The sequence below is a fragment of the Melanerpes formicivorus genome, unplaced genomic scaffold (assembly GCF_026170545.1).
Source record: "Melanerpes formicivorus ecotype bairdi unplaced genomic scaffold, bMelFor1.0.p_v2 SCAF_4, whole genome shotgun sequence".
NCBI lineage: Eukaryota > Metazoa > Chordata > Aves > Piciformes > Picidae > Melanerpes > Melanerpes formicivorus.
In genome coordinates, this window is record NW_027142356.1 from 24,897,716 (window position 1) to 24,922,561 (window position 24,846).

General features: G+C 48.0%; 1 protein-coding gene across 1 annotated transcript in view; it reads left to right on the forward strand.

The window, feature by feature from the left end:
- Window positions 1-320: 320 nt before the first annotated feature.
- UBA6 (ubiquitin like modifier activating enzyme 6) overlaps window positions 321-24,846 on the forward strand; it is a 32,113-nt gene continuing 7,587 nt past the window's right edge. The window contains exons 1-27 of the mRNA XM_068137377.1: window positions 321-433; window positions 671-798; window positions 3,030-3,092; window positions 5,000-5,094; window positions 5,821-5,849; window positions 6,599-6,693; window positions 7,192-7,303; window positions 8,680-8,760; window positions 9,297-9,419; window positions 10,093-10,216; window positions 11,365-11,468; window positions 12,227-12,289; window positions 14,111-14,187; window positions 14,858-14,924; window positions 15,475-15,618; window positions 16,195-16,262; window positions 16,479-16,557; window positions 17,072-17,152; window positions 17,506-17,583; window positions 18,339-18,520; window positions 19,862-19,967; window positions 21,379-21,468; window positions 21,561-21,641; window positions 22,213-22,341; window positions 23,193-23,244; window positions 23,331-23,394; window positions 24,201-24,270. Of these exons, the coding sequence (XP_067993478.1) occupies window positions 3,052-3,092; window positions 5,000-5,094; window positions 5,821-5,849; window positions 6,599-6,693; window positions 7,192-7,303; window positions 8,680-8,760; window positions 9,297-9,419; window positions 10,093-10,216; window positions 11,365-11,468; window positions 12,227-12,289; window positions 14,111-14,187; window positions 14,858-14,924; window positions 15,475-15,618; window positions 16,195-16,262; window positions 16,479-16,557; window positions 17,072-17,152; window positions 17,506-17,583; window positions 18,339-18,520; window positions 19,862-19,967; window positions 21,379-21,468; window positions 21,561-21,641; window positions 22,213-22,341; window positions 23,193-23,244; window positions 23,331-23,394; window positions 24,201-24,270 (2,235 nt within the window). The 5' untranslated portion in view covers window positions 321-433; window positions 671-798; window positions 3,030-3,051. The remainder of the gene's footprint in view (window positions 434-670; window positions 799-3,029; window positions 3,093-4,999; window positions 5,095-5,820; window positions 5,850-6,598; window positions 6,694-7,191; window positions 7,304-8,679; window positions 8,761-9,296; window positions 9,420-10,092; window positions 10,217-11,364; window positions 11,469-12,226; window positions 12,290-14,110; window positions 14,188-14,857; window positions 14,925-15,474; window positions 15,619-16,194; window positions 16,263-16,478; window positions 16,558-17,071; window positions 17,153-17,505; window positions 17,584-18,338; window positions 18,521-19,861; window positions 19,968-21,378; window positions 21,469-21,560; window positions 21,642-22,212; window positions 22,342-23,192; window positions 23,245-23,330; window positions 23,395-24,200; window positions 24,271-24,846) is intronic.

Below are 24,846 nucleotides of genomic sequence, written 5' to 3' on the forward strand. Positions count from 1 at the left end.
GCCCATGCCGCTCCCGCTGCCATGCTGGGCTGCCCTCAGCCCAATCCTCGCCCGCCTGAGCCCATGCCGCTCCCGCTGCCACGCTGGGCTGCCCTCAGCCCAGCCGTCACCCCCATGCCGCTGCCGCTGCCATGCTGGGCTGCCCTCAGCCCAGCCGTCAGCCCCATGCCGCTCCCGCCGCCATGCTGGGCCGCCCTGAGCCCGGCTCCTCCCGGCGGCAGAAGGCGGGCCGCGCCGGGGCCCCATAGCCCAGCCCCTCATGTCGGCGCAGGCGGGGAAGCGCCGCGGCACCGGCGCTGCCGTTTCCCACCCCCTTCCTGCCTCTTCCCCCGTCGCCGGCGGCAGCGCTCAGGCCTTGATCGCAAGGCCAGGCCGCCGCGGTGGTGAGGACGGGCTGCGGCGAGAGCCGAACGGCGGCGGCGGCGAGTACGGGGTAGGCTGGCTGCTGGGTGGCGGTTCCGAGCGCCTCAAGAGCGCCCCGGGAGCTGGGGCGTCGGGGGGGGGGGGGCTGCAGCCGGGGCTGGCTGTGATGGGTCGGGTTTGTTTCGACGCCGGGCGACTCTGTCTCGGTTCCTCGCTGTTGGTCCAAGGTGTCGACTTTCCGCCGTTATCCCGCCTGGGCAGTTAGCGGGGTCTGAGCGTCTTCTCTCTCTTTCCACCCACTGAACAGAGAAGTCTGCGTCGGTCGGGATCTCTGGAGACCCTGAGTCGGTGGGATGAATCCAGGCCTTCCTGCCATCCCAGCCTGCTGAGTAGCAAGTAATTGGTACTGCCTTGTCCTGCGCTGACTTGGAGAAGGTGAGAAACGTAGTGAGAGTGACCCACAGCTGCAGCTGCTTTGCCCTTGCTGCTCTTCAGAGCATCTCAGTCCTTGGTAACATGCGCCTTCTCAGCTTGTCCCTGGCTTATGTCCCACAAGCAGCTGAGGTGTTAAAAAACTAAGGGTGTTTCAAATGTAAGGACAGATGACACAGTTGAATAGAAGCCTGGCATTAAAACTGATAGTGGTGGCTTTTAAAGGATGTAGGTGAGTGGACAAAGATCAAGCATCTGTTAAGGACAAAATATTGCAGTGACTTTTCTCTCCCATGCTGCATACATTTCTTTGAGACAGACTCAATGCTGGTTGAACTAAAGTGAGAAATATAACTTGGATGCAAGAATGCTTTAATAGAACTTTGTTCCAGAGCCCCTCAACAGTGGCACCACTAAGTCCTCTTTTGGAAGGATCTGGTTTGCTTACCTGATGGGTATGCTTGGTGCTGTAACAGAGGGTGTAGGAGAAGAACTGTGAGCTGGAAGAGCCACTGTCAAATGGGTTAATGTGATGGAGGGGAAGAAGGTTCTCTTGTGCGTTGATGGCACATCCTCATTGTTTACTAAAGGCACACTGATTGAGATGGCTCTCAGGAACCACAGCGCAGGAAGGAGCATCATCTTTCTCATCTTAGTACTAAAACCTTTTTATGCTGGGCTTAAAGTGCCTGTGCTGTTTTTGGAGTGTGATGGTGGAGGAGGAGATGGGGATGGTTGCTTTGAGCCATTAGGAGGTGGCACTAGCTTGCTTTGATGGGCACTTCCCAGTGTGTCCCAGGCAGTGGCTGAAATAAAGGCTTTCACCTGAGCAGGGACTGAAGGCCGTGACTCCAAGATGAGGTATGTTGCACTCTGGCTCAAGATCTCAGACCTGGGGTGACCTAGCTGACATTGGCATTGCTTGTCTTCAGTCCTTGTGTAAGGGTACAGAAGCTGTGCTGAAGTGCCTGTTGGTGTAGCTTGTGATGGAGGTGCCCCATGCTGACCGCTCGTCTGCTGGCTTCCTTGTAGGAGTTCATATCCACACTGTGGAAGAGTTTCAGTGGTGAGATCTGTGGCCTGCTTCCAGCATGACTCTGCCCCTTGCTGTGCTGCTTCAGTGCTCTTCAATTCAGCCTGAAAAAGGGGCAAATTTCCTATCAGGTTGTTGTAGCATCCAGGCTGTGACAGGCTGAGGGTGCTGCACTTCCACAAATGGTAACATGTTTGCCAAAGCCATTGGAGCAGTAAACAGAGGTCACCTTTGGGCAGCAGCGCTTTGAGAGCTGTTTCAGGGGATATCTGTGCTCTCAGAACAAAAGCCCTTTAGTATGCCTGGGCCTTTTCCCTGCAGCCTCATAGGAGGAAAGGTTGTAAGCCATGTCTAGTTTCCAAGGCAGTTTGTAGGCAGTAAAAATAAGATGTGTGCTTTTCTGGTGGTGATGGGGCCTGATCTGAGTCCAACATGGGGGATTTTTTTGCATGTTCTGTGTTTGATGGCAGTCACCAGACAGATATAGGCAGTACCAGTTCCCAACTTGCATAACTCAGATGTGCTGCCCAGTGGCAATCTGTTTGTAATCCTCATGTTCAGCTACCACCAAGGTAACTTGACAGTGAAAAGCCTTTGCTGATGACTGAATGCCTCAGTAGCACAAATGATGTTTGTTCTTGAAAGCCTGTGGACTGTTTAACTTGATGGCTTGGTTCAGTGGTGCATTCATTCAGCTCTCTGGGTATTGATTGTTTCAGTTAGCTAAAACAACAACCTGTTTCCTGGGACTTTTCAACTAAAATGGGAATAATGCAGCATAAATAACTATTCAGAGTCATTCAGGGATGTCCTGTCTTCTGGTGAAAAAAACACACCAGTCTGGTAGATGCAAGTTAAAGAGCTTGAAGCTGTTAATACCTAGTGAGATTGTGCCTTTACTGAATTGAACTCTGGTAAATACAAAGAATAAGTTTTGTCTCTCCTCAGTGGGGAAATTAATACATCTGGCTTTACACTGAAATGATTTGTTGAAGGTTTGGAGGTTCTTCTGGCTCCTGTGTGTTTTAATCACCTAGATGCTGCAGTGTTCTTTGTGCTTCTTAGCATTCAAAGTGGTTCCTGTAGAACAGCACTTTTTGGGGGTGGTCACTTCTTGAGGAATGAAGTGGGCTGGGAAAGAGGGGCCAGCTGTGAAACTGTACCCAGTGTAACCAGATGATTGTTTTTTTAACCCTTCCAGTGTGACCAAATTCCATTGCAGCATGGCCACAGACTCGATGGAAATCGATGATGCTCTCTACAGGTAGGAACATCTCTTTTTTGGGCTCTTGACTTGTCAACAGTGTTTGCATTTGCATGCAGTAATGTTCCTGGGTACATCAAAAGCAGCATGGCCAGCAGGTGATTCCCCTCCTCTACGTAGCTCTTGTGATACCCCACTTGCAGTACCATGTCTGCTCTGAAGCTACCAGCATAAGAAGGACATGGAGCTGTTACAGTGGGTCCAGAGGAGGTAACAAAGATGATCAGAGGGCTCTTATGGGAGAGTTGGAGTTGTTTAGCCTGGAGAAGAGAAGAGTTGGGGGAGATCTTTGAGCAGTCTTCCACTTTGAGCAGTCTTCCAGTACCTGAAAGGAGCTACAGGAGAGCTGGGGAGAGACACTTGGCAAGGGCTTGGAGTGACAGGATGAGGGGCAATGGCTCTGAGCTGGAAGAAGCTGGATTGAGATGAGACATTAGGAGCAAATGTGTGCCCATGAGGGCGGTGAAGCACTGGAACAGGTTGCCCAGAGAAGTTGTGGAGACTCCAAACTTGGAAGTGTTAAAAGGTAGCCTGGCTGGGGCCTTAAGCAGCCTGGTGTAGTGAGGTATCCCTGCCCATGGCAGGGGGGGTTGGCACTAGGCGATCTTTAAGGTCACTTCCAACCCAAACCATTCTGTCATTCTGTAATGAAGACAAGGCCTGAAAACAGTGTTTCCTGCTGGTTAGGTACAGGTGTATGTACTGTGCTTCTGTGTCCCTCCTAGTGCAAGGCAAAAAGCTCAGAGTGTTCAGCAAGTGAGGGAGATTCTCCTGCTTACAAAGTTAGCAGTGAGAACTGTTTGTATTGCAGATACAATCTATCTGTCTTAAAGCTGCTCCTTGCTGGTCTCGTACCAGATGTGTTTTGACCATCATTAGTGTTTGACCAGTAGAAAGCAGAGGTCAACACTATGGAGTTGTAACAGAGCTCTTTAGGATAAGTGATGTTCCTTTTGGAAAACAGAAATCCTGCTTCTCCTGTTTGCTAGGTGGGTTTTCTTTCTGCCTTTAGCTTGTTTCCCCTGGACAAAGCAGATTTCCTCTCTTCTCTTTCACTGCCCTCTTCTCACCCTCCTTTCAGCACTGTGTAATTTATCTCCATAATTACAGTTATTCCTTAGTCTTTGGCATACTTTGTCCTCATGAATACTGTCAGTGTCTCTGTTACCCTTCAGACTGAGTGTTGAGTTTTGTTTTTGTGTTTTTTTTTTTTCTTCACAGGTTTTTATAATGAAATTGGCTTCAATTTGTGCTCTGGGGGTGACTTGAGCTCATGTGACATGGCAGTAGTTCAGAGAGCCTGTGCTGGGAAAACATAGTGGGACAAAAAGCCTCTATGTACATGAAAAGAATAATAAAATAAATTTAGAAAATAAATCACCTGAATGCTGAGCAAATGACCTCAAAGGTCATCTACTTCCAGCTCCCATGGGCAGGGACAGCTTCCACTAGACCAGGTTGCTCAAGGCCTCATCCAACCCAGCCTTGAACGCCTCTAGGGAGGAGGCATCCACAACCTCCCTGGGCAGCCTGCTTCAGTATCTCACCACCCTCATTGTCAAGAATTTCTTCAAATCTTCAGTCTCAATCTCCCCTCTTCCAGCTCAAAGCCATTGCCCCTCATCCTGTCACTCCAAGCCCTTGTCAAAAGTCCCTCCCCAGCTGTCCTGTAGACCCCTTCAGGTACTGGAAGGCTGCTCTAAGGTCTCCCTAGAGCCTTCTCTTCTCCAGGTTGAACAGCCCCAACCCTCTCAGCCTGTCCCTGCAGGGGAGGTTCTCTAGCCCTGTGATCATCTTTGTGATCTCCTCTGGACCCTTGAGCTATTCTGGCAGTTACTGAGAATTCTTGACTTGCTTTCCTGTGCTCTTGATTTGGTCCTGTTGTGATCTGAATTTCTCTGTCGCAGTCGCCAGAGGTATGTTCTTGGAGACACAGCAATGCAGAAGATGGCTCAGTCCCACGTATTCCTGAGTGGTGTAGGTGGTCTTGGGGTGGAGATTGGTAAGTTAGTAACCTTTATTTAAGCAGACACAAGTGTCTGCAGACACACTGTCCTAGAATGCTTTGTAAAGCTTACTGTAATAAGCAGCAGGTGCAGCAGAGATCTTGGGCTCTTCTCTATCAAGCCTTTTACTACAGCATTTCCAATTCTACTTTAACATGAGCTTCCCTGGGTCAGATCACTTTACCCAAAATCTTGTGTCTTGGGTGGGAAGGTTGAGGGTAGACAACCCAGTTTATTCCTTTGGGCATCAATGACTATTATATAGGAGCAGCTGCAGCTTGTATTACCCCTAGTGGGGAGGTGGGAGGTAGGAGAACTGCCCTGCTCCAAGAAACTCCATAGTAATTTCCCTTACTCTTCATGAGCAAGGCTTGGTCTGGCTGCTTCTGAATTGGGGTATAGCTCTTTCAGTGAGTTTTAAAAGTCCCCTGCAAGCAGGTGGCAGAACACAGCCCTGCTGCTCTGCAGCTAGTCATTTGTGGCTGTGTAACCGTGAACAGGTGACAAGTGACAAATGCAGAAAGCCTTCCTTGTGGCCTTCTGCTGGCACTGAGGCTGGGCAATGCTGGAGCCAAATGTAAAAGAGAGCAAACCATTCCACTGTAAAGTTCATAGCAGTGAGCTGCTGTTACTGTCCACCCACAGAACTGTTCAGTTACAGATGTGTGAGGTATCTACAACAGTCCCTCTCTCTTTCTGTTTGTTTTTGTGCTTTTTTTCAGCCAAAAATATTATTCTGGCTGGGGTAAAGGTATGTAAACCAGTTCTGTTGTTGGGTATTTGTGAGTGAGCAGGAGGAAAAAAGACAGTGCTACTAGCTAGCTAATCCTGGGTTCCTGGAACTGTCTTTCAGTAGGAGGTTTGCAGAACATTTGAGGACCCAGATGTGAAAACTTTTACTAATGTGGGTGTTGTAGTGGTAGAGAATGTCACAGTAATGTCCATGGTGCTCCAAGTACGTCATGTAATGTTTTAGCCAGCTGCTGATCACACACTGAATGCTTTTGTGTGGAGGAATGGTGTAAACTCCAAAGCCAAACCATTCAGAATGTTATCCTGCCCTGTCACCCATCAGAATCCCTCTGTCTGTAGATGTCAGAGCGGTTCGCTGTTTTAATCCAGCAGCAGCTTTTGTGCTACTGGGATTAGTTTGAGAGAGGCCTTTTAAAACTGCCTTCCAGTCAGAGAACCTCCCCTTGTTTGTAACTGGAGTCCCTTGATTTACAGATCACAGTTGCCCCTTAACTGCAGTGTGGCAAAACCCCTCCTCAGTGTTTAAGTGCTGCCGTCACTGCATGATGGGAGGAAAATGCTTGATGATGTGCACATTGCAGATGCGTCCCTCTCAAACAGTAAGAGTTTTCTTGCTGAAGAGGTTGGAGGAGCTTGCTCTTGTGCAGTATAGGCCTCCAGCATTTTGTGTGGGGCTCAACCCATCTGCTTGGGTGCTGTGGCCGTGTGCACTCCTTCCAGTAAATGCTTTTTGCTGAACTTCCGTAGGCTCTTACAGTTCATGACACCAAGCAGTGTACAAAATGGGATTTGGGAATCAACTTCTTCATCCATGAAGATGATGTTGCCAGTCAAAGGAACAGGTTGGTGAAGTCTTTGGAGTGAGGAAGCTTGACTAGGAGTAAGAGTTTCATCAGCAACTAAATTAGCAGTTTCTTGTGCAAGAGCTGCTAATAGTTATTAAACACTTGTTACACCTTCTCTGGAGTTGCTGGCTTTGAGCACAGTGCCCAGGTAGGTGTTAGGGGAAGCCTAGGTGGGGTTCTGTCTGGGGCAAGCTCTTGGGAGATTGTAAGATAAATTCAGTAGTGGGGTGCAGGGGACATTTCTTTGTTGGGCTTTCTCAGCCACCCATGTGAGACTTCAAAAGAGTCATGACACCAGACCAGCAATGAGGCCTCCCATGTTGGACTGCTCTGTGTTCCTCAGCCTGCTAAGAATTGCAGTGTGAGAAGTGAGCTGATCGTGGTGGCCAGGAGACTTTGCGAGGGTCTCCTGCAGGGCATGTGTGGTATGAAATTCTGTGCTGGAAATGCAGTTCTGTAGATGCACAAAATCCTTGAGAGCTGCTGTTCTTTCAGGGCTGAGGCCACGCTTCATCATATTGCAGAGCTCAATCCGTATGTCCACGTAGCAGCATCGACTGTGCCACTGGATGAAACCACAGAGCTGTCTTTTCTCAAGCAGTACCAGGTATGGCACTCCTAAAGCAGCTGTAGATGACCCTTTACATAGAGCAAACCACTGGGAACCTTTTGTGTAAGTAAGAAAATGAAACCCAACTTGAATGCACGTTTTGAGATGGTGTACAGGAAGAGGCAGTTCTTGTACCTGGACTAAGGAAGCGTTTGTGCTTGGCTTTTTTAAGGCTGAAGCAGTGGGTTTGTGTCCTTGTGACACTTATGGAATTTACTAGGACAGCAAGCAGCTGAGTGAGGGTGCCATGCAGTATTTTTCTGTTGTTTGAAGGTGAACCTGTGAACCTGGCTTTTTGTGCAGCTACCTAGCACAGCTGTTCTACATCAGCTTTGTGTGCTGTGTGGCAGGCAGCAGAAACTTGGGCTGTACCATTAGAAAGATCCTTTCTGTGTGCATGTATCTAATGAAACATGAGCTGCTCTGTTTTCACTTGTTCAGGCAGCTGTCCTGGCTGTATGCATGGCTTAGCCTGAGCTGGGAGCTTTCACTGTGTTGCTGTTACACACAAGCTCATTGAGTCTGAGTGTCCCAGCTAGAATGGAATGGGATGTGATGTGTGTGCTCTGTAACTCGGTGCTATCCTAAACTGTAAAGGAATGCCTGCAGAGCTGGTGTGTTTGCAGTTGGATAAGCACCAGTCCCTGAAGCTTCTGGAGACTTCTTGGTGTGTGCTGATGAGTATCATTTGTATGTGTTTTGCTGACTCTAATCTTAAAATGCAAGATCTGTGTTTTCTCTGAAGCTATCCATAACTGTTTTCAGAAGTGTTCTAATTAGGTTTTGAGTTCCACACCTGCAGAAAAAGAAAAACAAAACAAACAAACAAAAACCCCACACACAAAAGAAGGGTGGGAATTTGCTGTTCCTGCTCTTCATACAGTCAGAATGGTAGGGTTAGAAGGGGCCTCTGGAGACTGAGTCCAACCCTCCTGCTAAGGCAGGCTCACCTAGAGAAGGTCACACAGGAAACATGTCCAGGTGATTTTGAATGTCTCCAGAGATGGAGACTTCACCACCTCTCTGGGCAGCCTGTTCCAGGGCTCCAGAAGCCTTAAATTAAAGAAGTTCCTCCTCATGTTTAGATGGAACTTCTTACGTTGAAGTTTGTGATTGTTACTCTTGTCCTCTCACTGGATGCCACTGAAAAAAGGCTGGTCCCGTCCCTTACTGATCCCATCTTCTTACTCATCTTGTGTACAGAATTTGTGGACTGGTGACCCATCTGTTCTGTGCATAATGAGAACTGACTCCAGACTGCTTACTTTGTTAGGGATTGTGGGGAGAGGAATGTGGCCACCTGAGTAACTTGCTGTTAGTGCACTTTTGCTATAACCTGCCGCTGCTGATTGCTTTCTTTGTCTTGTTCACAGTGTGTCATATTGACTGAAGTAAGTCTGTTGCTGCAGAAAAAGATTAATGACTTCTGTCATGCTCAGCAGCCACCTATTAAGGTAAGAGGAAAAAAAAAAATCAGCACCTGAACAATCTGTCCAGTAAGCATTCTGGACTTCCAGTGTGCTCTATCCAGAACTGGAGAAAGCTGCTGAAGAGGTATCCAGCTGCATGCTTGTAGCACCTTGATGGAGGAAGATGAAAGTGGGGAGTGTGATGCTGCCACTCTCTGGATGTATCTGGTGTTACCTGGTCCAACCCAAATAATCATAGTGTGGGCCTTGAGAAGAAAAATTCTCATGAAGAAGTGGTTTCAGGGTTAGCTCACCATCATTCTGAGAGGACATGCATAGGCAGAGTGGAGCAGCAGTAGAAAGGGCAGTGTGTCACTGGTGTGATTCCTGGGTTTAGGGTTCAGAGATGCTCATGCAGGCTCCAGCTCTGCCAGGAGTGCTGTGCTCTGTAGTTGGTGGCCTAGGTGCATGTGACAGCTTTCCAGTTCAGTCTGCTAGCCGTGGGACGAGGCTGAAGGTGGGAAGCCATGCCTTTGCCTTGCCCTGCTTTAGGGAGACCCCTGTTGTGATTTCTCCTGCAGTTCATCAGTGCAGATGTGTTTGGAATGTGTGCTCGTTTGTTCTGCGACTTCGGTGAGGAGTTTGAGGTGCTGGACACGACAGGAGAGGAGCCAAAGGAGATCTTCATCTCAAATATAACACAAGTAAGGGATAGATAGTACAGTGCTGCTGTAGTGTTATTTCTTTGGTGTGTCATTGGCTGTGTGACCAAGCAGTCTCACTTCAGCAGCCTGCTAAGCAGTTGAAAATTTGCAGTAAGGGATGGGCAGCCAAAACTGCTTCAGTCTTGGCTCTCAACCAAAACCAGTGCTAACTTGCTAGCATTGTAGAGCATGCTGATGCCTCTTGCTTGTTACCAACAGTATAACATCACAGTGTTGAGTCTCTTCTTGAGAGACATGGGGAGAGAAAGAAATGAGATGTAGAGAGAAGAGCATTGGTGTGTAAGTAAGTTAAGTTTCTCAGGAAGCCCTGAAACAGGCAGGAAAATAGATCTGTTATAGAATGGTTTGGGTTGGAAAAGCCTTTGCAGATCATCCAGTCCAACTGTCCTCTAACTCCAAGGCTGGGGCTAAACCATGGCACTCAGCACCGCATCTCTGCCTATTTGAAACACCTCCAGGGATGAGAATTCAACCACTTCCCTGAGCAGCCTGTGCCAGTTTTTGAGAACAGTCGTCACAGGGAGCTCCCTTGTTGTGGAAGAGCTGAGGTGCTGCAGGTGTCAGAGGCTGCAGTTTCAAGAGGCTAAAGGCTGTGTGACTCCTGTACACAGAACACCTTCCTCCTTGCTAATTTTGCCATTTTTGCTTCCAGTCAAATCCTGGCATTGTCACTTGCCTGGAGAATCATCCTCACAGGCTTGAGACAGGGCAGTTCTTAACCTTCCGGGAAGTGAATGGCATGTCATGCTTAAATGGATCCACACACCAAATAACAGGTAACCCAGGGGCTCTTTGCCAGGGGGGTGATTTTCTGGTCATTTTAGCTCACTGTAGTGTCACTGTAGCCAGAGGGGTGCTGGGTTGTGCAGAACACCAGTTAGCTTGCATTAAAAACTGGCTTTCTGGTGCAGAGGTCTTCCTGGTACTGCCTTGACTCCATTTCCATTTAGTGAAGTCTTTCAAAACTCATCTTGTTGTCTAAGAAGCAGAAGAAACTCTCAGGTGGTGGAAACTAGTTGGCAGCCTCTGGGGTTACCACTATTAGTTTGCTGGGTTTGGGAAGGTAATGCCTATGCTTCTGTCACCATTTTGGCCTCAGTTAACACCACTGTGTGTGCCTCTTTCCCCCTGCAGTGTTGGGAACAGTATTGATATCACTGTTTCTAAGCACGCTCTCAAGTGATTCTCATGATTTGTGCTTCCCCTGCTTTGGCTCTGCATTGTGCAGAGCTCAGGGCATGTTATTTGGTTCCCTTTGGGTGCTGGGGAGTTGTCCACCTCCCAGATCTTCTCTCTGGAACAGAAGAGAGAGCAGGTGGGTGGGGGTTGGTTGGTTGTAGCTATTTTGTGATCCAAGACAAAACCAGTACCCTTGAAAACTGTTTTGAGTCTGTTTTCTCTGGACTCTCTGTTCAGTTCCTTTCCTCGTAATCACAGCCCAGCTTTTGGGTTCACTTTTCCATGAATTAACAATTTTGTTGTCTTGCTTTATTGGAATGATGCTTCAGGTAGTCTGGGAGGAAAGATGTGATTCAGATGCTCCAGCTGCCCTTTTTGGTTGCCTGTTCTAGTCACAGGGCAAAGACCATACTCTGAGCAGCGTACTGGCAACTGCTGTGCCTGCTCTAAGTGGAACTGGGAGTGATTTTGTTTTTCTAGCAGAGCTGTGGTCATGAGAATTCTGGTTACTCTGTTGCCCCTTCAAAAAGCTCATAACAGATCATGTGAAACTAACACTTTAGCCCAGGAGCTACAGAGAGGGACAATCCTGTTGGGAGGATCAGCTGTGTTCACTCTTCCAAAGCAGGGTTGCACACTGCAAAAGTAGAGCATTCGTTCTTTTCAAAGCGTTGGCAAACCCCCACTTTATTGTACCCAGGACACCTGTAACTGTCAGTCAGGGTTAATTCTCTTCTCTTTCCAGTGGTGTCACCTTATTCCTTCAGCATTGGTGATACATCAGCCATGGAGCCTTACTTACATGGGGGCATAGCTGTCCAAGTGAAGACACCCAAGATGTTTTACTTTGTAAGTGTGTGCTTGGCATGATCAGCTTCTTGAGTATTAATGGTGGGAGCACAGGAAGTGGAGTTCACCACCATGCCTGTGAGCCATGTCCCCAAGTGCCATGTCCACATGGTATTTTGAACCCCTCCAGGGATGGTCACTCCAGCACCTCCCTGGGCAGCCTGTTCCCATCCCTGACCACGCTTGCAGCAAAGAAATTTTTCTTAATCTCCAACTTAAACCTCCCCTGGCACAACTTCAGGCCATTTCCTCTCCTCTCATCACCTGATACGAGAGAACCCCCACCTGACTCCATCTTCCTTTCAGGGTGTTGTGGGTCTCCCCTCATCCTGCTCCAGACCAAACAACCCCAGGTCCCTCAGCTGCTAATTCTGCCTGCTCTCAGATGTTCTTCTAAAAAGCTTGGAGCCAAGGACCAACTGCTTCTGACATGAGAATGCAAAGCTTAGTGTCTTGTCCTTGGGAAAGAGGAGCTTCCTGCAGGCAGGTTCTCCAAGCAGACTGTCAGTGGTCTGTAAAATCTCTGGTAGCCTACAGCAGGGCAGTCTGAGTCTTGCCACTGGGATGTGAAACATCTCCCTGGCCATTCCTCATTGTAAAATTATCATCTGCAAGTTTAGCCACTCTTTTTGGCACTAATAATAGAGAGAATAGTAACTGTGCTACTGAGGAAGGATGCTTGGCTCTTGGTCTCTCCAGGAGGAGCACTCTCAGGCATCAGTGACTGTTGTGTCCTTAGCACAGGTTCTGTTTTCCAGGAGCGGTTGGAGAAGCAGCTAACGAACCCACGGTGCCTCGGGGTGGATTTCAGCAAGCCCGAGGTAATGAACTGGCCTGTAGGGCCTTGGGTGCAAGTGGTTTGGTGGTAAAACAACAGGAGCTAGAACTTGCAGCTTTGTGCAGAACAATGGCATTTCCTAGGTTGGGAGGAATTTGAAGTGGGACACACAGGTTATGGTTTAGGTGAGTGTAGAGGCTTCTGACTATATTGTAAATGTAGATCTCAGCCTGGCTCCCACCTCCTTTCAGGGACTTGGAGAGAGCAATGAGATCTCCCCTCAGCCTACTTTTCTGCAGGCTGAACAACCCCAGGTTCCTCAGCTGCTCCTCACCAGACATGTTCTCCAGACTCTTCACCAGCTTTATTGCCCTTTTGTGGACCTGTTCAAGCACCTCAGTGTCTTTCTTGTAGGCAGGGCCTCAAAACTGAAGCCATTACTCAAAGTGTAGCCTCACCACTGCCCAGTACAGGGGGGCAATCACTTCTCTGGTCCTGTTGGCCATAGCATTACTGAACCAGGCTAGCATGCTGGTGGCCTTCTTGGCCACCTGGGCACACCCTGGCTCATGTTCAGCTGTCTGTCCATCAACACCTGCAGGTCCTCTGCTGGGCAGTTTCCAGTCACTCTGCCCTAAGCCTGAAGCATTCCTGGGGTTGTGACCCATGTGTGGGACCCAGCAATAGGCCTTGACACATCAGTCCAGCCTGGCCAGGCCCCTCTACACAGAGCCTTCCTACCCTTATGCAGATCAACACTGCCAGCCAGGTTACTGTCACAGAATCACAGAATGTTAGGGTTTGGAAGGAGTCTTGAAAGATCATCCAGTCCAATCCCCCTGCCAGAGCAGGATCACCTGGGGCAGGTCATACAGGAACACATCCAAGGTGGGTTTCGAAAATCTACAGAGGAGGAGACTCCACAACCCCTCTGAGCAGTCCATTTCTGTGTTTTGTCATCTGCAAACTTACTGAGGGTGCCTCAATCCCCTCATCCAGATCATTGATAAAGACATTAATGAGAACTGACCCCAGCACTGAGCCCTGGGGAACACCACTGGTGACTGGCCACCCACCACTCTTTGGGCCATCAGCCAGTTTTTCACCCAGCAAAGTGTGCAGCCATCCAAGCCAGGAGCAGCCAGTTTCTGGTTTTGAAACTTGCAGGGAATGTGGCAGGGTTTGCCCTTGACACAATTTTAATGAAGTATTAGGGACATGCAAGGCATGGAAGTCTCAGGCTCATTAAAATCTTAAACTCAAAAGTGCTGATGTAAGAATTTTTGGGGGTTATTTGGTCATGTGAAGTCTTGCTTGTTCAGATGTTCTATTTTTGACCCTTAATTCTGGCCTTTGGTGCTGGTGTGTGGTAGAGTTCAGTGCATTCTATTGTCTCTTTCAAAGAAGACCATCACACGTTGCAGTTCCAGCACAATGTTCTCTTGGGGGCCCTTTAGGTGGATGTAGTTGAGCTCAGTGCTGAATGGGTGTGAGGTATTGGCATTGCTGCTGGTTCATGCCTGATAATCTCAGCTTGCAAAAGCATTGCTGTGAGGTGTTTCAAAGCCTCCTTTTAAAGCTATTTAAGAACTTCCTTTCATAGCTTCATGGAGTGGTTTGGCTTGGAAGGGACCTTAAAGATCATCCAGTTCTACCTCCCCTGCCATGGGCAGGGACACCTCCCACAAGACCAGGTTTTTTGAGAAGTTAAGTGACAACCCTGAATGACACTATGATATAAGGAAGAGAAATGGTAACAGAAAAACTAAAATACAGGGAAGGGAAATGGTAACAGAAGAATTGAAATAATTGCCTTTGTTTCCTTCACTTTGGAACTGATCCATAGCTGCTGTTGTCTTAACAGGCACCTTTGCAGACCCACGTTGCCATGCTGGCCTTGAACCGCTTCCAGGAGAACTTGGGTCGCACACCGAACATTGGGTAACAGCAGTCTTGTGTTTGTTGAGCCTTGGGTCACATCTCTCCTTTTAGTGTGGGTGCTGCTTTGATGTGCAGCAGGCACCTTGTCTGTCTGCTGCTTGTCTGCTGTGGCACCTTCTGGGCCCAGGTGGTAAAGCCCTGTAAGATCATTGATTCCAACCATTACCTAACTCTAGCAAGGCTGGTGTCAAACCATGTCAGGAAGTGCTTCTGGGGGAACTCCTGCTCTGTGCCAGTTTTTTCACACTATGATTCTTGAACTATCCTGTTCCTGATTTATTTTTTATTAACAAAAACCCCATACAAACAAAAACCACCTCCCAAAAAAAACCCTGAGGCATTTTTTACTTTCAGTATTTAGAGCTTTCAGTACTTTCAGTACTGAGAGCTCTAGTTCTCAATGTGCCAATTTGGAGTGAAAAAACTGCTACAAAACTAATGGCAAAGTGTAAATCTTAGGAATGGACTTGCACCTGGGCTCCTCCACGGAGATCCCTGTCCTTGAGCTGACCATAAGATTTAGAAGTACATCCTTAATGCTGTTAAAGCCACCAGACCTTTCTAAACTCTTCCTGGTATATCCAGTGCTATTTTCCCCTCCATTGATTGTGTTCCTGGAAGGACTATGAAATACCTAAGTGACAATTTTTGTTTCTGCCCTGGTGTCTAGATGCCTTCAGGATGCTGAGGAGATGCTGAAAATAGCTGTGTCTATAAGTGAAACACTGGAAACCAAAGTGAGTAAGGAATGCTTGTTACTGTGTCATTTTAGATGCACTTGTTCACAGCTTCACAGTCTGCATTGGGCTGCAAGGGACCCACCAACCCCACTGCAGTCAGCAGGGACACCTCCAACTAGAGCAGGCTGCTCAGGGACACATTGAGTCTGATCTTGAATGTCTCTAGGGATGGGGCCTCCACCACATCCCTGGGCAGCCTGTTCCAGTATTCACTTGCCTCAACAGTGGTTGGTCCTTGTGCTGGTCCTTGTGTCCATCTAAAGGTGGATCAGTTGGCTTTCTGAAGGCCATGTAAAGAAGCAGAACGGTGCTTCAGCATGGGTTCAACACAGTGTTCAGCTGACATGGAAGCTGAATCCATTAGCTCTGTGGATATTTGTAGGTAAATGCATGTTACAAGTGCAGGATGTACAGCAGATCTGTCTTGGCTTGAGGCCTTTTAGCCAGTCACAGGCCTTTACTGAAGATCAGTACTCTGTGGCCCTGTCAAGCACTGACTTGGTGGATTGCAGGGATCAATCTGTTGCTTTTATGTCTTCTTTTGCAGCCTCAGGTGAATGGAGACGCAGTGCAGTGGCTGTCTAGGACTGCCCAGGGGTTTCTGGCTCCACTGGCTGCAGCAGTGGGGGGTGTTGCTAGCCAGGAAGTCTTGAAAGCTGTAACAGGGAAGTTTTCTCCGCTGCAGCAGTGGGTAAGGCTGGCTCTGTTTGTGGGACTGACTTTGACAGTGACGTTCTGAACGTGTGTGAGTGCTGTATGAGCAACATAACCTCAACAACCTTTATCACGGGGGCCAAAAAAACCCCAAAGGCTTGAGGCTGCTTTTATCTGTACAATAAGCCACCTTTAGTTAAAATGCTGATTTGGGGATCAAGCATCACATCCCTTTTCCCCAAAAGCAAGGAGAGCATTGAGCTGTCAGTGCATGGCTGTAAAAGGAGTGATAGCTTAAGCTGTTGTACGTCAGACTCCCAGAGTAAAGTTAACACAACTTCACAGTCAGATCTGGAGGGCTGTCAGAAGCCAAAAGCTGGTTGCTCAAGTCTCAGTTAACATTTTTTCTCCTCTTGAGTCCAGATGCTTTTTCCTGTCCATGACTGAAGTAAAACTGAGATGTAAGGAGCTGAAGCTGTAGAGTTTTCCACTGACAGAAAAGCCTTAGTGCTGCTAAACTTCTAGACTGTTGAACATGTCAAGTGCTTGCTTTGTTTTTCAAAGGAAAACAACATCAATTGCTTTGGTTTCTGTTTGCTTTGTTTTTCCACAGCTCTACATAGATGTGTTAGACATTGTAACACCTCTAGAAAAGATGGGCTCTGAAGAGTTTCTCCCCAGGTAAATACAAATGCTGTTCTATCTGCTGCTTATACCTGAGTCCCAAGCAGGCACAGATGTTGACTTTTAGTTGCTGGAGGCACAGGTTGGGGGGAATAGGAATTTGAGAGGATTACCCTGGTTTTCGTAGTTTGTGTCAACGTGCAGTTTGGCATCGATGATACAACCATGGCAAATGGCAGCTTACCTTCTGTTTATGTCTCATGTCCCTCACAGGGGAGATAGGTATGATGCCTTGAGGGCTTGTATTGGAGACTCTCTGTGCCAGAAGCTGCATGATCTGAATGTTTTCTTGGTGAGTATGAGTGACCACTGCCCTTACTGCAAATGCTTTGCTGATCCAGCTAACTCCCGCTGTATTCAAAGTAACAACTACCTGAAGGGGGGTTGTAGACAGGCAGAGGTTGGTCTCTTCTCCCAGGCAGCCAGCACCAGAACAAGAGGACACAGTCTCAGGCTGCGCCAGGGGAAGTTCAGGCTGGAGGTCAGGAGGAAGTTTTACACAGAGAGAGTGATTGCCCATTGGAATGGACTGCCCGGGGAGGTGGTGGAGTCGCTGTCACTGGAGGTGTTCAGGAGGAGACTTGACAGGGTGCTTGGTTACATGGGTTAGTTGATTAGGTGGTGCTGGATGATAGGTTGGACGCGATGATCTTGAAGGTCTCTTCCAACCTGGTTTATTCTATTCTATTCTAAAAGCAGCCCTGATCATATGTGCCACTGCGGAATGAATGGTCCACAGGTGGAATGGGGCTTGTCTTTGGGGTTTGCACTGATACTCCTGACCCTAAAAGTGTCCTTTTCTTTAGGTTGGCTGTGGAGCCATAGGCTGTGAAATGCTGAAAAACTTTGCACTTCTTGGTGTGGGTACTGGGCAAGACAAAGGATTGGTAAGTCACCTGCTAGCCTCACTTTGCTTGCTCACAAGTAGTGCAGCAAAGAATAGTTAAACAATGACACGACTTATAAAGATGGAAAGCCTGAGCCTTCAGATTGGTCTCTGGAGGGCAGGACAGCCTCAGCACAGAGTGGCAGTAGTGTGCAGTGGGAACCAGAACACGCTGGGAGCTGTGTGCTGTGGTTTGATTTTAATCCAAAATGTAATCAGCCCAGGCAGAGCTGCTGGCCACAGCAGATGCCAGCAGGAGTGCTTTGCCCTGACCAGTTTCTGTAGAGGCTTCAGTGTTACTGCTCAGCACTAAAGTTGTAACTTCAGCTGTTGCTTTTGCCCCTTCTGACTTAGGTTACAATTACAGATCCAGACCTGATAGAGAAGTCCAACCTCAACAGGCAGTTTCTCTTTCGACCACATCACATACAGGTGAGCTTTCTTCTACAATGAACTGCACTGTGGTTCTGCTTCCCTGTCCTATATCCCCACCAAAAGCTGAAGGTCAGTGTTTGTACTCCCAAAGGCTATAAAGACAGCCAGTGTCTTCTAAAAGAATACCTAGAACTGTCCTAGATTCCCACCTCTCACTAAGGAACATCCTCAACAAAATGGGCTGCTCTGATCTCACTTTGTAAAGAAGCACTCTCAGGAAATGCATGAAGCAGACACTGTTCAGGGAGTATCCCCCTGCTTGCAAAGGCAGCACAGAATAACTAAGGTGACTCAGATCTGAAGAGCTGTGAGGAACAGAATCCCTCATGTTAATTAGTGGCCTAAATGCTCTTGTCTTCCTTATTTCTCCTGCACAAAACTCAACAGCTGAGTTTTCTGCCTCCTGTTTGTCTGGCAGACTGAGGAGTAGTCACAGTAACTAACTGGTTTATCCTCCGGTAGTTATGGACTGCTCCTTTCTTAGGGCCTTTTGAGAGCACGAGGGGCATGCATGTGGCATCCTCTTAGCAGAAACCCCTCTGCTGCAGTATTTCAGCACTTTCCCCTTGTGGGCTCTAGCTTGCTACTTTAAATACCATTGCAAACAAAAGCAGATTAATGAGCTGTTGGTCAGTGAGGGCGGTACACGATGAATTAGCTTTGCTGTGTTTGTTCAGTGCTGGTGAAGTCGATCCCTCTGTGCTGCCAGGTGCTCTTTACCTGAACATTGAGATAGATATTTGTGCTTTCAGAAACCCAAAAGCTATACTGCAGCAGAAGCAACTCTGACCATCAATCCTTGCCTAAAGATTGACTCCTACATTAACAAGGTTTGCCCCGCCACTGAGAACACCTACAGCGATGAATTCTACACCAAACAGGATGTGATTGTGACTGCTTTGGACAACGTTGAGGCAAGGAGATACATAGATAGGTAGGCTTTGGGAAGAGAAAGTGAGGACTGCTCTTCATGTTCTTATGGGAACTCTGCTTTGCTGTTCTTATTCTTCCCAATCTGCAACTGCTTGTAAGGCCTGAGAGCAAACTGCTTGGATTTATCCTGCTCCTTTGTAGATACTGGCTCAGGGGAGCAAAGGGTTTGTACTCCTAGTGGAAAACATCTCTGCTCGTGTGTGGCTGCTACTATTCACAAGGCAGAGAACCTTGGAGCAAGTTCTTGAAAGTGAATCATAGAATGCATTAAGTTGGAAGGACCTTTAAAAGGCTCCTAGTCTAACCCACCTGCAGTCAGCAGAAGTATCTTCAACTGGATCATATTGCTCAGAGCCCCAAACAACCTGACCTGGAATGTTTCTAGGGATGGGGCCAACCTAGGCCAGTGTTAAACCATCCTCAGTGGGGAAAAAAATATCTTCCATGTACCTAGTCTAAATTTCCCTCTCTTAGTTTCAAACCATCACCCCTTGTCATGTCAAAACAGACCCTGCTAAAAAGTCTGTCTCCAGCTTTCTGGAGCCTTCTACAGGCTTAACAACCCCAACTCTTTCAGCTTGTCTCCATATTAGAGGTGCTTCACCCCTCTGATCTTTTTTGTGGCCTCCTCAAGACCTACTGTCACACTCTGTTGATGGAGAGCATACTGTGGCAATCTTAAGGCTGAATTATTTCTGACCCATGGGCACAGGCTGAAAGTTTGGGCTGTTCAGCTTGCAGAAGAGAAGGCTCTAGGGAGACCTTAGAGCAGCCCTCCAGTGCCTGAAGGGGGCTACAGGAGAGCTGGGGAGGGACTTCCAACAAGGGCTTGAGGGGCAATGAATTTGAGCTGGAAGAGGGGAGATTGAGACTGGAGATTAGGAAGAAATTATTGACATTGAGGGTGGTGAGACACTGGAGCAGGTTGTCCAGGGAGGTTGTGGATGCCCCCTCCCTGGGGGTGTTAAAGGCCAGGTTGGACGAGGCCTTGAGCAACCTGGTCTGGTGGAAGCTGTCCCTGCCCATGGCAGCGGGGAGTTGGAACTGGACGATCTTTAAGGTCCTTTCCAACCCAAACCATTGTAGGATTGTGTGATATTTAAATTCAGAAGCAGGGATGTCTACATTTAAGAAGAGTTACTGATGCTTCTAGCCCAGCTAGGCTCATGGTCATGGTGTCCTGCTCTAATGTGGAGTGGCTCTTTGGCTTTAATCTCTTCCTGAGTCTGGTGTAGACCTTCCCCTCCTCTGGATGTGCTGGAGCCAACTGTGGTTGCTCTCAGGGCAGGCAGGCAGGCAGTGGTCAGGCTGTGTTCTGATGGTCTGTGTCTTTCCATGGCAGTCGTTGTGTAGCAAACCTGCGTCCTCTTATAGACTCTGGAACCATGGGAACCAAAGGACACACGGAAGTTGTTGTGCCCCACCTGACAGAGTCCTACAACAGTCATGTAAGTGTTTGGAGACCATAGCTTGCCTTCTGTAGCTAGCCCCATGATGCCTTCTCCTTCTTTCATCACCTTATATCTGCTTGAAATAAGGAGGCTCTTGGAGCTGCTGAAGAACAGCTCTGTTAGGAGAGAAGAATGTCTTCCTTAGCTTCTGAGGAGAAGCTCACAGGAAATCAAATTTGAGCAGACTGGAGATACCATATCTGCTACCTAGCTGATGGCTACACCTAGGCCAAAATTGTAAAAGCAACTACTGTCTAAGTGATAACTTCAGAAATAATCCTAATGCTGAAGCATTTCCAAGGGCTGGAGCACCTCTGCTGTGAGGATAGGCTGAGGGAGCCGGGCTTGTTCAGCCTGGAGAAGACTCTGGGGAGACCTTAGAGCTGCCTGCCAGTACCTGAAGATATACTACAGGAAAGCTGGAGAGGGACTTTTCATAAGGATGTCTAGAAACAGGACAATGGGGGAATGGTTTGAAGCTGAGGGAGAGCAGGGTTAGACTGGATGTTACGAAGAAGTCAATAATGATGAGACTCTGGAATAGGCTGCCCAGAGAAGCTGTGGATGCCACCTCCCTATGGGTGCTCAAGGCCGAGTTGGATAAGGCCTTGACCAGCTGAGTCTAGTTGAGAGGTGTTCCTGCCCATGGCAGGGGGATTGGAGCAGATGCTCTCTTAGGTTCCTTTCAACCTGAGCCATCCTGTGATTATTAGGTTTTCCTTTAACTCTCTCCTAAATAAGAATTCAGCCCCTCACAGTGGCACTGCAAACTGTTTTTGTGCTTGTGGGCTTCTTTCTACCACTGCTTTCTTCCCACTCATTCTGTCTGTGGTGAGTAGAACCTCCACAGGCAGGTGGGAGAAGCACAAAGCCCCTGCGGTAGGAATGAGTCTGCCAGGTTCTTACAGAAGAGTTGTGATTGAGTGGGGAAGGGGGAAAGGAACCTTCAAGCTCTTGTAGTACTCCTCTTCAATTCTCGTGAAACTGCCATTACAAGGTAGAAATTCACTGGATGAGCAGATCATGAGGTGGTGCCAGGAGGACACAGACAGGATTTTGAGCATCCTAAGAGCCCTGTTTCACAGAGAAGCCTTTCTAGCCTCGAGTGAAAGGGTGCACTTCATCTTGAGGGTGAATGTGAGCTGCACACCCCCAGCTGGCTGTCAAGTTCTTCTCCTGTTTCTGTGCCAGAAATGAGTTTTGCTTTCCAGTGTAGCATTTAGATTATTCTTCATAAACAGAAAATGATACTTTAGTGTTAATTAACCAAATTTTGTCCTAAGCATAAACAAGCTACCTTGTATTGCACTATAGTGGAGTTTTAACTTTCATAGTCTTGACATTCTTGGTGCTGTTATTATCAATACACTTTCATTTGCCTGCATTTGTATGTGACTCTCAATTACAGAGGGATCCACCAGAAGAAGAGATTCCTTTCTGCACCTTGAAGTCTTTCCCAGCTGCCATTGAACATACAATACAGTGGGCAAGAGACAAGGTAAGTGTCGAGCATGACTTCCTGGTGGTGTGGGAGGGAGAGGCCTCACACACTTCTGGCAAAATGCTACATTTGTTCTTTTTATTTTTCAGTTTGAAAGTTCCTTTTCTCACAAGCCTGCCCTGTTTAACAAGTTCTGGCAGACCTATCCATCTGCAGAAGATGTGTTACAGGTAGGGCAGCTTTTGCAGGGTTTAAACTGGTGCTTTATGGGTTTGATTTCGGTTCAGTGGGGTTTGAGTGATTGCCAGGCTGTATTCAAAAAAGCCTGAAGGCTTACTTGGCCACTCATCAGCTGATCTTTCATAGGACCAATATTTCTGGTGTGGCTCATCATTGACAGGCAAAGTCTGCTGCGTGGGCTGCGTCTCTAGGCTGTGTGTGCTCTGCACATGGTGTAGAGAGAGCAGTAACGCTGGGGACACTGCTCAGGAGCATGCAATGCAGATCACACTGATGTGCAGCTAGCTGGGAAAACATGAAAGGAAGGCTTGGTTTCAAGGGAATTCAACTCAGCTGCTTCATGTCTTTTAATGCAAGTCTATAGTAGCCTGTGGTCCACTGGGCTGAGTGGAAATAAATGCAGCAGATGGGACAAACCCAGTGGAGGGGATCAGATGAAGGATGATATTTCAGCATGTGAACTTCTGTTTCTTTTTGCCTGTAACTGACTGAAAGCTCTTTGAGTGGATTTGGAGGCATCTTGTCTCTTCTAACATTTTCATATTTCCTGTTCATATCTAGAGAATAAAATCAGGGGAGAGCTTAGAAGGCTGCTTTCATGTGATTAAAACACTCAGTAGAAGACCCCGAAGCTGGACACAATGTGTGGAGCTAGCAAGAGTTAAATTTGAGAAGTATTTTAGCCACAAGGTAGGTGAGAGATCACGATAGGCTGATGAGGATTCTGGCAAACTTGGTAGTAGCCCAAATAACAGGATGTCCAAGTCTTTCCAGTCACTTCCATCTCATGTTCATAGAATTGTTTTGGTTGGAAAATCCTTTTCAGATCATCCAGTCCAACCACTCTCTAACTCTACCAAGACTGGTGCTAAACCATGGGCCTCAGCACCACGTCTCTGCCTCTTTGAAACAACTCCAGGAATGGGGATTCGGCCACCTCCTTGGGCAGCCTGTGCCAGGCTTTCAGAACCCTTTCAGTCAAGAAGTTTTGTCTAATGTCCAACCTAAACCTCCCCTGGTGCAACTTGAAGCTGTTTCCCAGGTCCCTCAGGTGTTTCTCACCAGGCCTGTTGTCCATACCCTTCATCAGCCTTGTTGCCCTTCTCTGGACCTGCTCCAGCCCCTCCATGTCCTTGTTGTAGTGAGGGCCCCAAAAGTGAACTCAGCACTCAAGATGTGGCCTCAGCAGCACTGAGTACAGGGGAACAATCTCTTCCCTTGTCCTGCTGGCCACACTATTGCTGATCCAGACCAGGATGCTGGTGGCCTTCTTGGTCACCTGAGCACACCCTGGCTCATCTTCAGCTGGCTGTCAGCCAACACCCCCAGTTCTTCTTCTGCTGGGCATTGTCAGCTTTGCACTGTCACTCTATCTAGCAGTGCTTGTGTCCTTGACACAGGTGTCTTAGATGTTCTTGGCTCTTTACTTCAAAAACATATTGGAGTGTCTTAAAAGCTGTATCAAGACATCAGCACTAACAATAAGGCTTTGTTTAGTGTGCTCATGACAAGTCACTGAAACTCCTCTGCTTTTCCTGCAGGCCCTGCAGCTCCTTCATTCATTTCCCCTTGACACTCGATTAAAAGATGGCAGTAAGTACCAATGCCCTCTGTGCCTGCTGGGGATTGATGGTGTGCAGCATGTGCTTAGGATTTCACCTGGTCTGTCTTCTTCCCAGGTTTGTTCTGGCAGTCACCCAAAAGGCCACCTTTCCCAGTGAAGTTTGAATTCAGTGATCCTTTGTGAGTATTCTTCTGCCACTGCAGCCTAGAAAACAGCCTAGAGCAGGAGGTGCATGGCTGTGCCTTCATGACACTAGGAGCTAGACAGGTGCTTGGTGGGTGGTGGCCTATAGCCTGAGGCTGAGGCAGATCTGGGGAGCTGTCTCATGATTTCACTGCCATGGGGTTAGAGGGTGCTGTGGTAAGTCCTGACAACATCCCTGTGCTATGAATGACTCACTTCATGTCTTGAGGGACTGCAGCATTACTTGAGGGGTTGCTATCACACCACTTGGTCCCCATTGGCCCAAGCTGTGAAATGCAGGTTGTGCCAAATTAAATGGACCACCTAAAATGAGGGACCTCTCTTCTCCACCACAGCTTGGGGCTGCTCTAGATGGCCTGGGTATTACAGGGAATTGAAAAAATGGATGTGGTTGGGGGATTACAAAGCCCTCATCTGCTGCATATCTACAGCTGCTTGGAGAGGATGCCTGGGCCACCATTTTTAGTTTGGGTGAAAGCTGAGACCATGGCAAATACCAAAGGTCAAGCTGCTTTTAGTATCATATTGATGCCATGTGAGCATTTGTAGTTGCTTTCTTGAGGAAACATGGATGTTGTTAAATAACTCTTGCCTAGTTTGGGGGAGGACCTCTGGGCCTCTCTAAACTTGCCACCTTGTTTGTGCTGTGTGTGCTGAAGAGTGGAAATGCTGTTTCTCAGAGTGTGCTTTCAGGACCTCCTTGAATACAGCTGCAGACCTCTGGGCACCTGAAGTAAAAAGCCAGGCACACAAAACTGAACTCTTGCTCTCTTTCCTGCAGGCACTTTGGTTTCCTCGTGAGTGCAGCAAAGCTCTTTGCCACAGTGTACTGTGTCCCTTTCACAGAAAAGGTAACTCATACCTTAACCCCACCTCCAGCACATCTCTGGGCTGGATGTGTTCAGCTTTGGCCCCATGCCCACTTGTCAGTTCTTTCCAACAGCTGGTTAAAGTGTCTTCAATCTGTCCTTCAGCACTGACTGTTCAGCAGCTGCTTTATTTAAATCCCTGACCTGGATTCCTCTATCCCTGATGAAATGGGCCATGCAGTGGGGTATGTTCAGGAAGTGCTGAACTCAGCATTTCCTTTGAGGAACCTGTTGAGGAGCATGGAATCTCTTTAGCTGGAAAAACCCTTTAAGATCACTGAGTCCAACCACTCTACTTCTGCCAGGTCTGGTGCTAAACCATTGTAGGTTCATCTGCCTGTTTCCCCTAACACAGAAGTGAGTGAAAAGTAATGTAAAACTCCTCCAGGTTGAGATAAAGAGTTGAGATAAAAAGTTCTCCTGAGAAAATGGGGTAACACAATGCACAGTGACCTCAGCCTGTTTGCAGAAAAGGGCAGCAAAATGCAGGAAAGCAGCAGCACAGAGCAGAAACCAGAGAGCTACCCAACCCCAACCCATCCTGCTGCCATCCCTGTG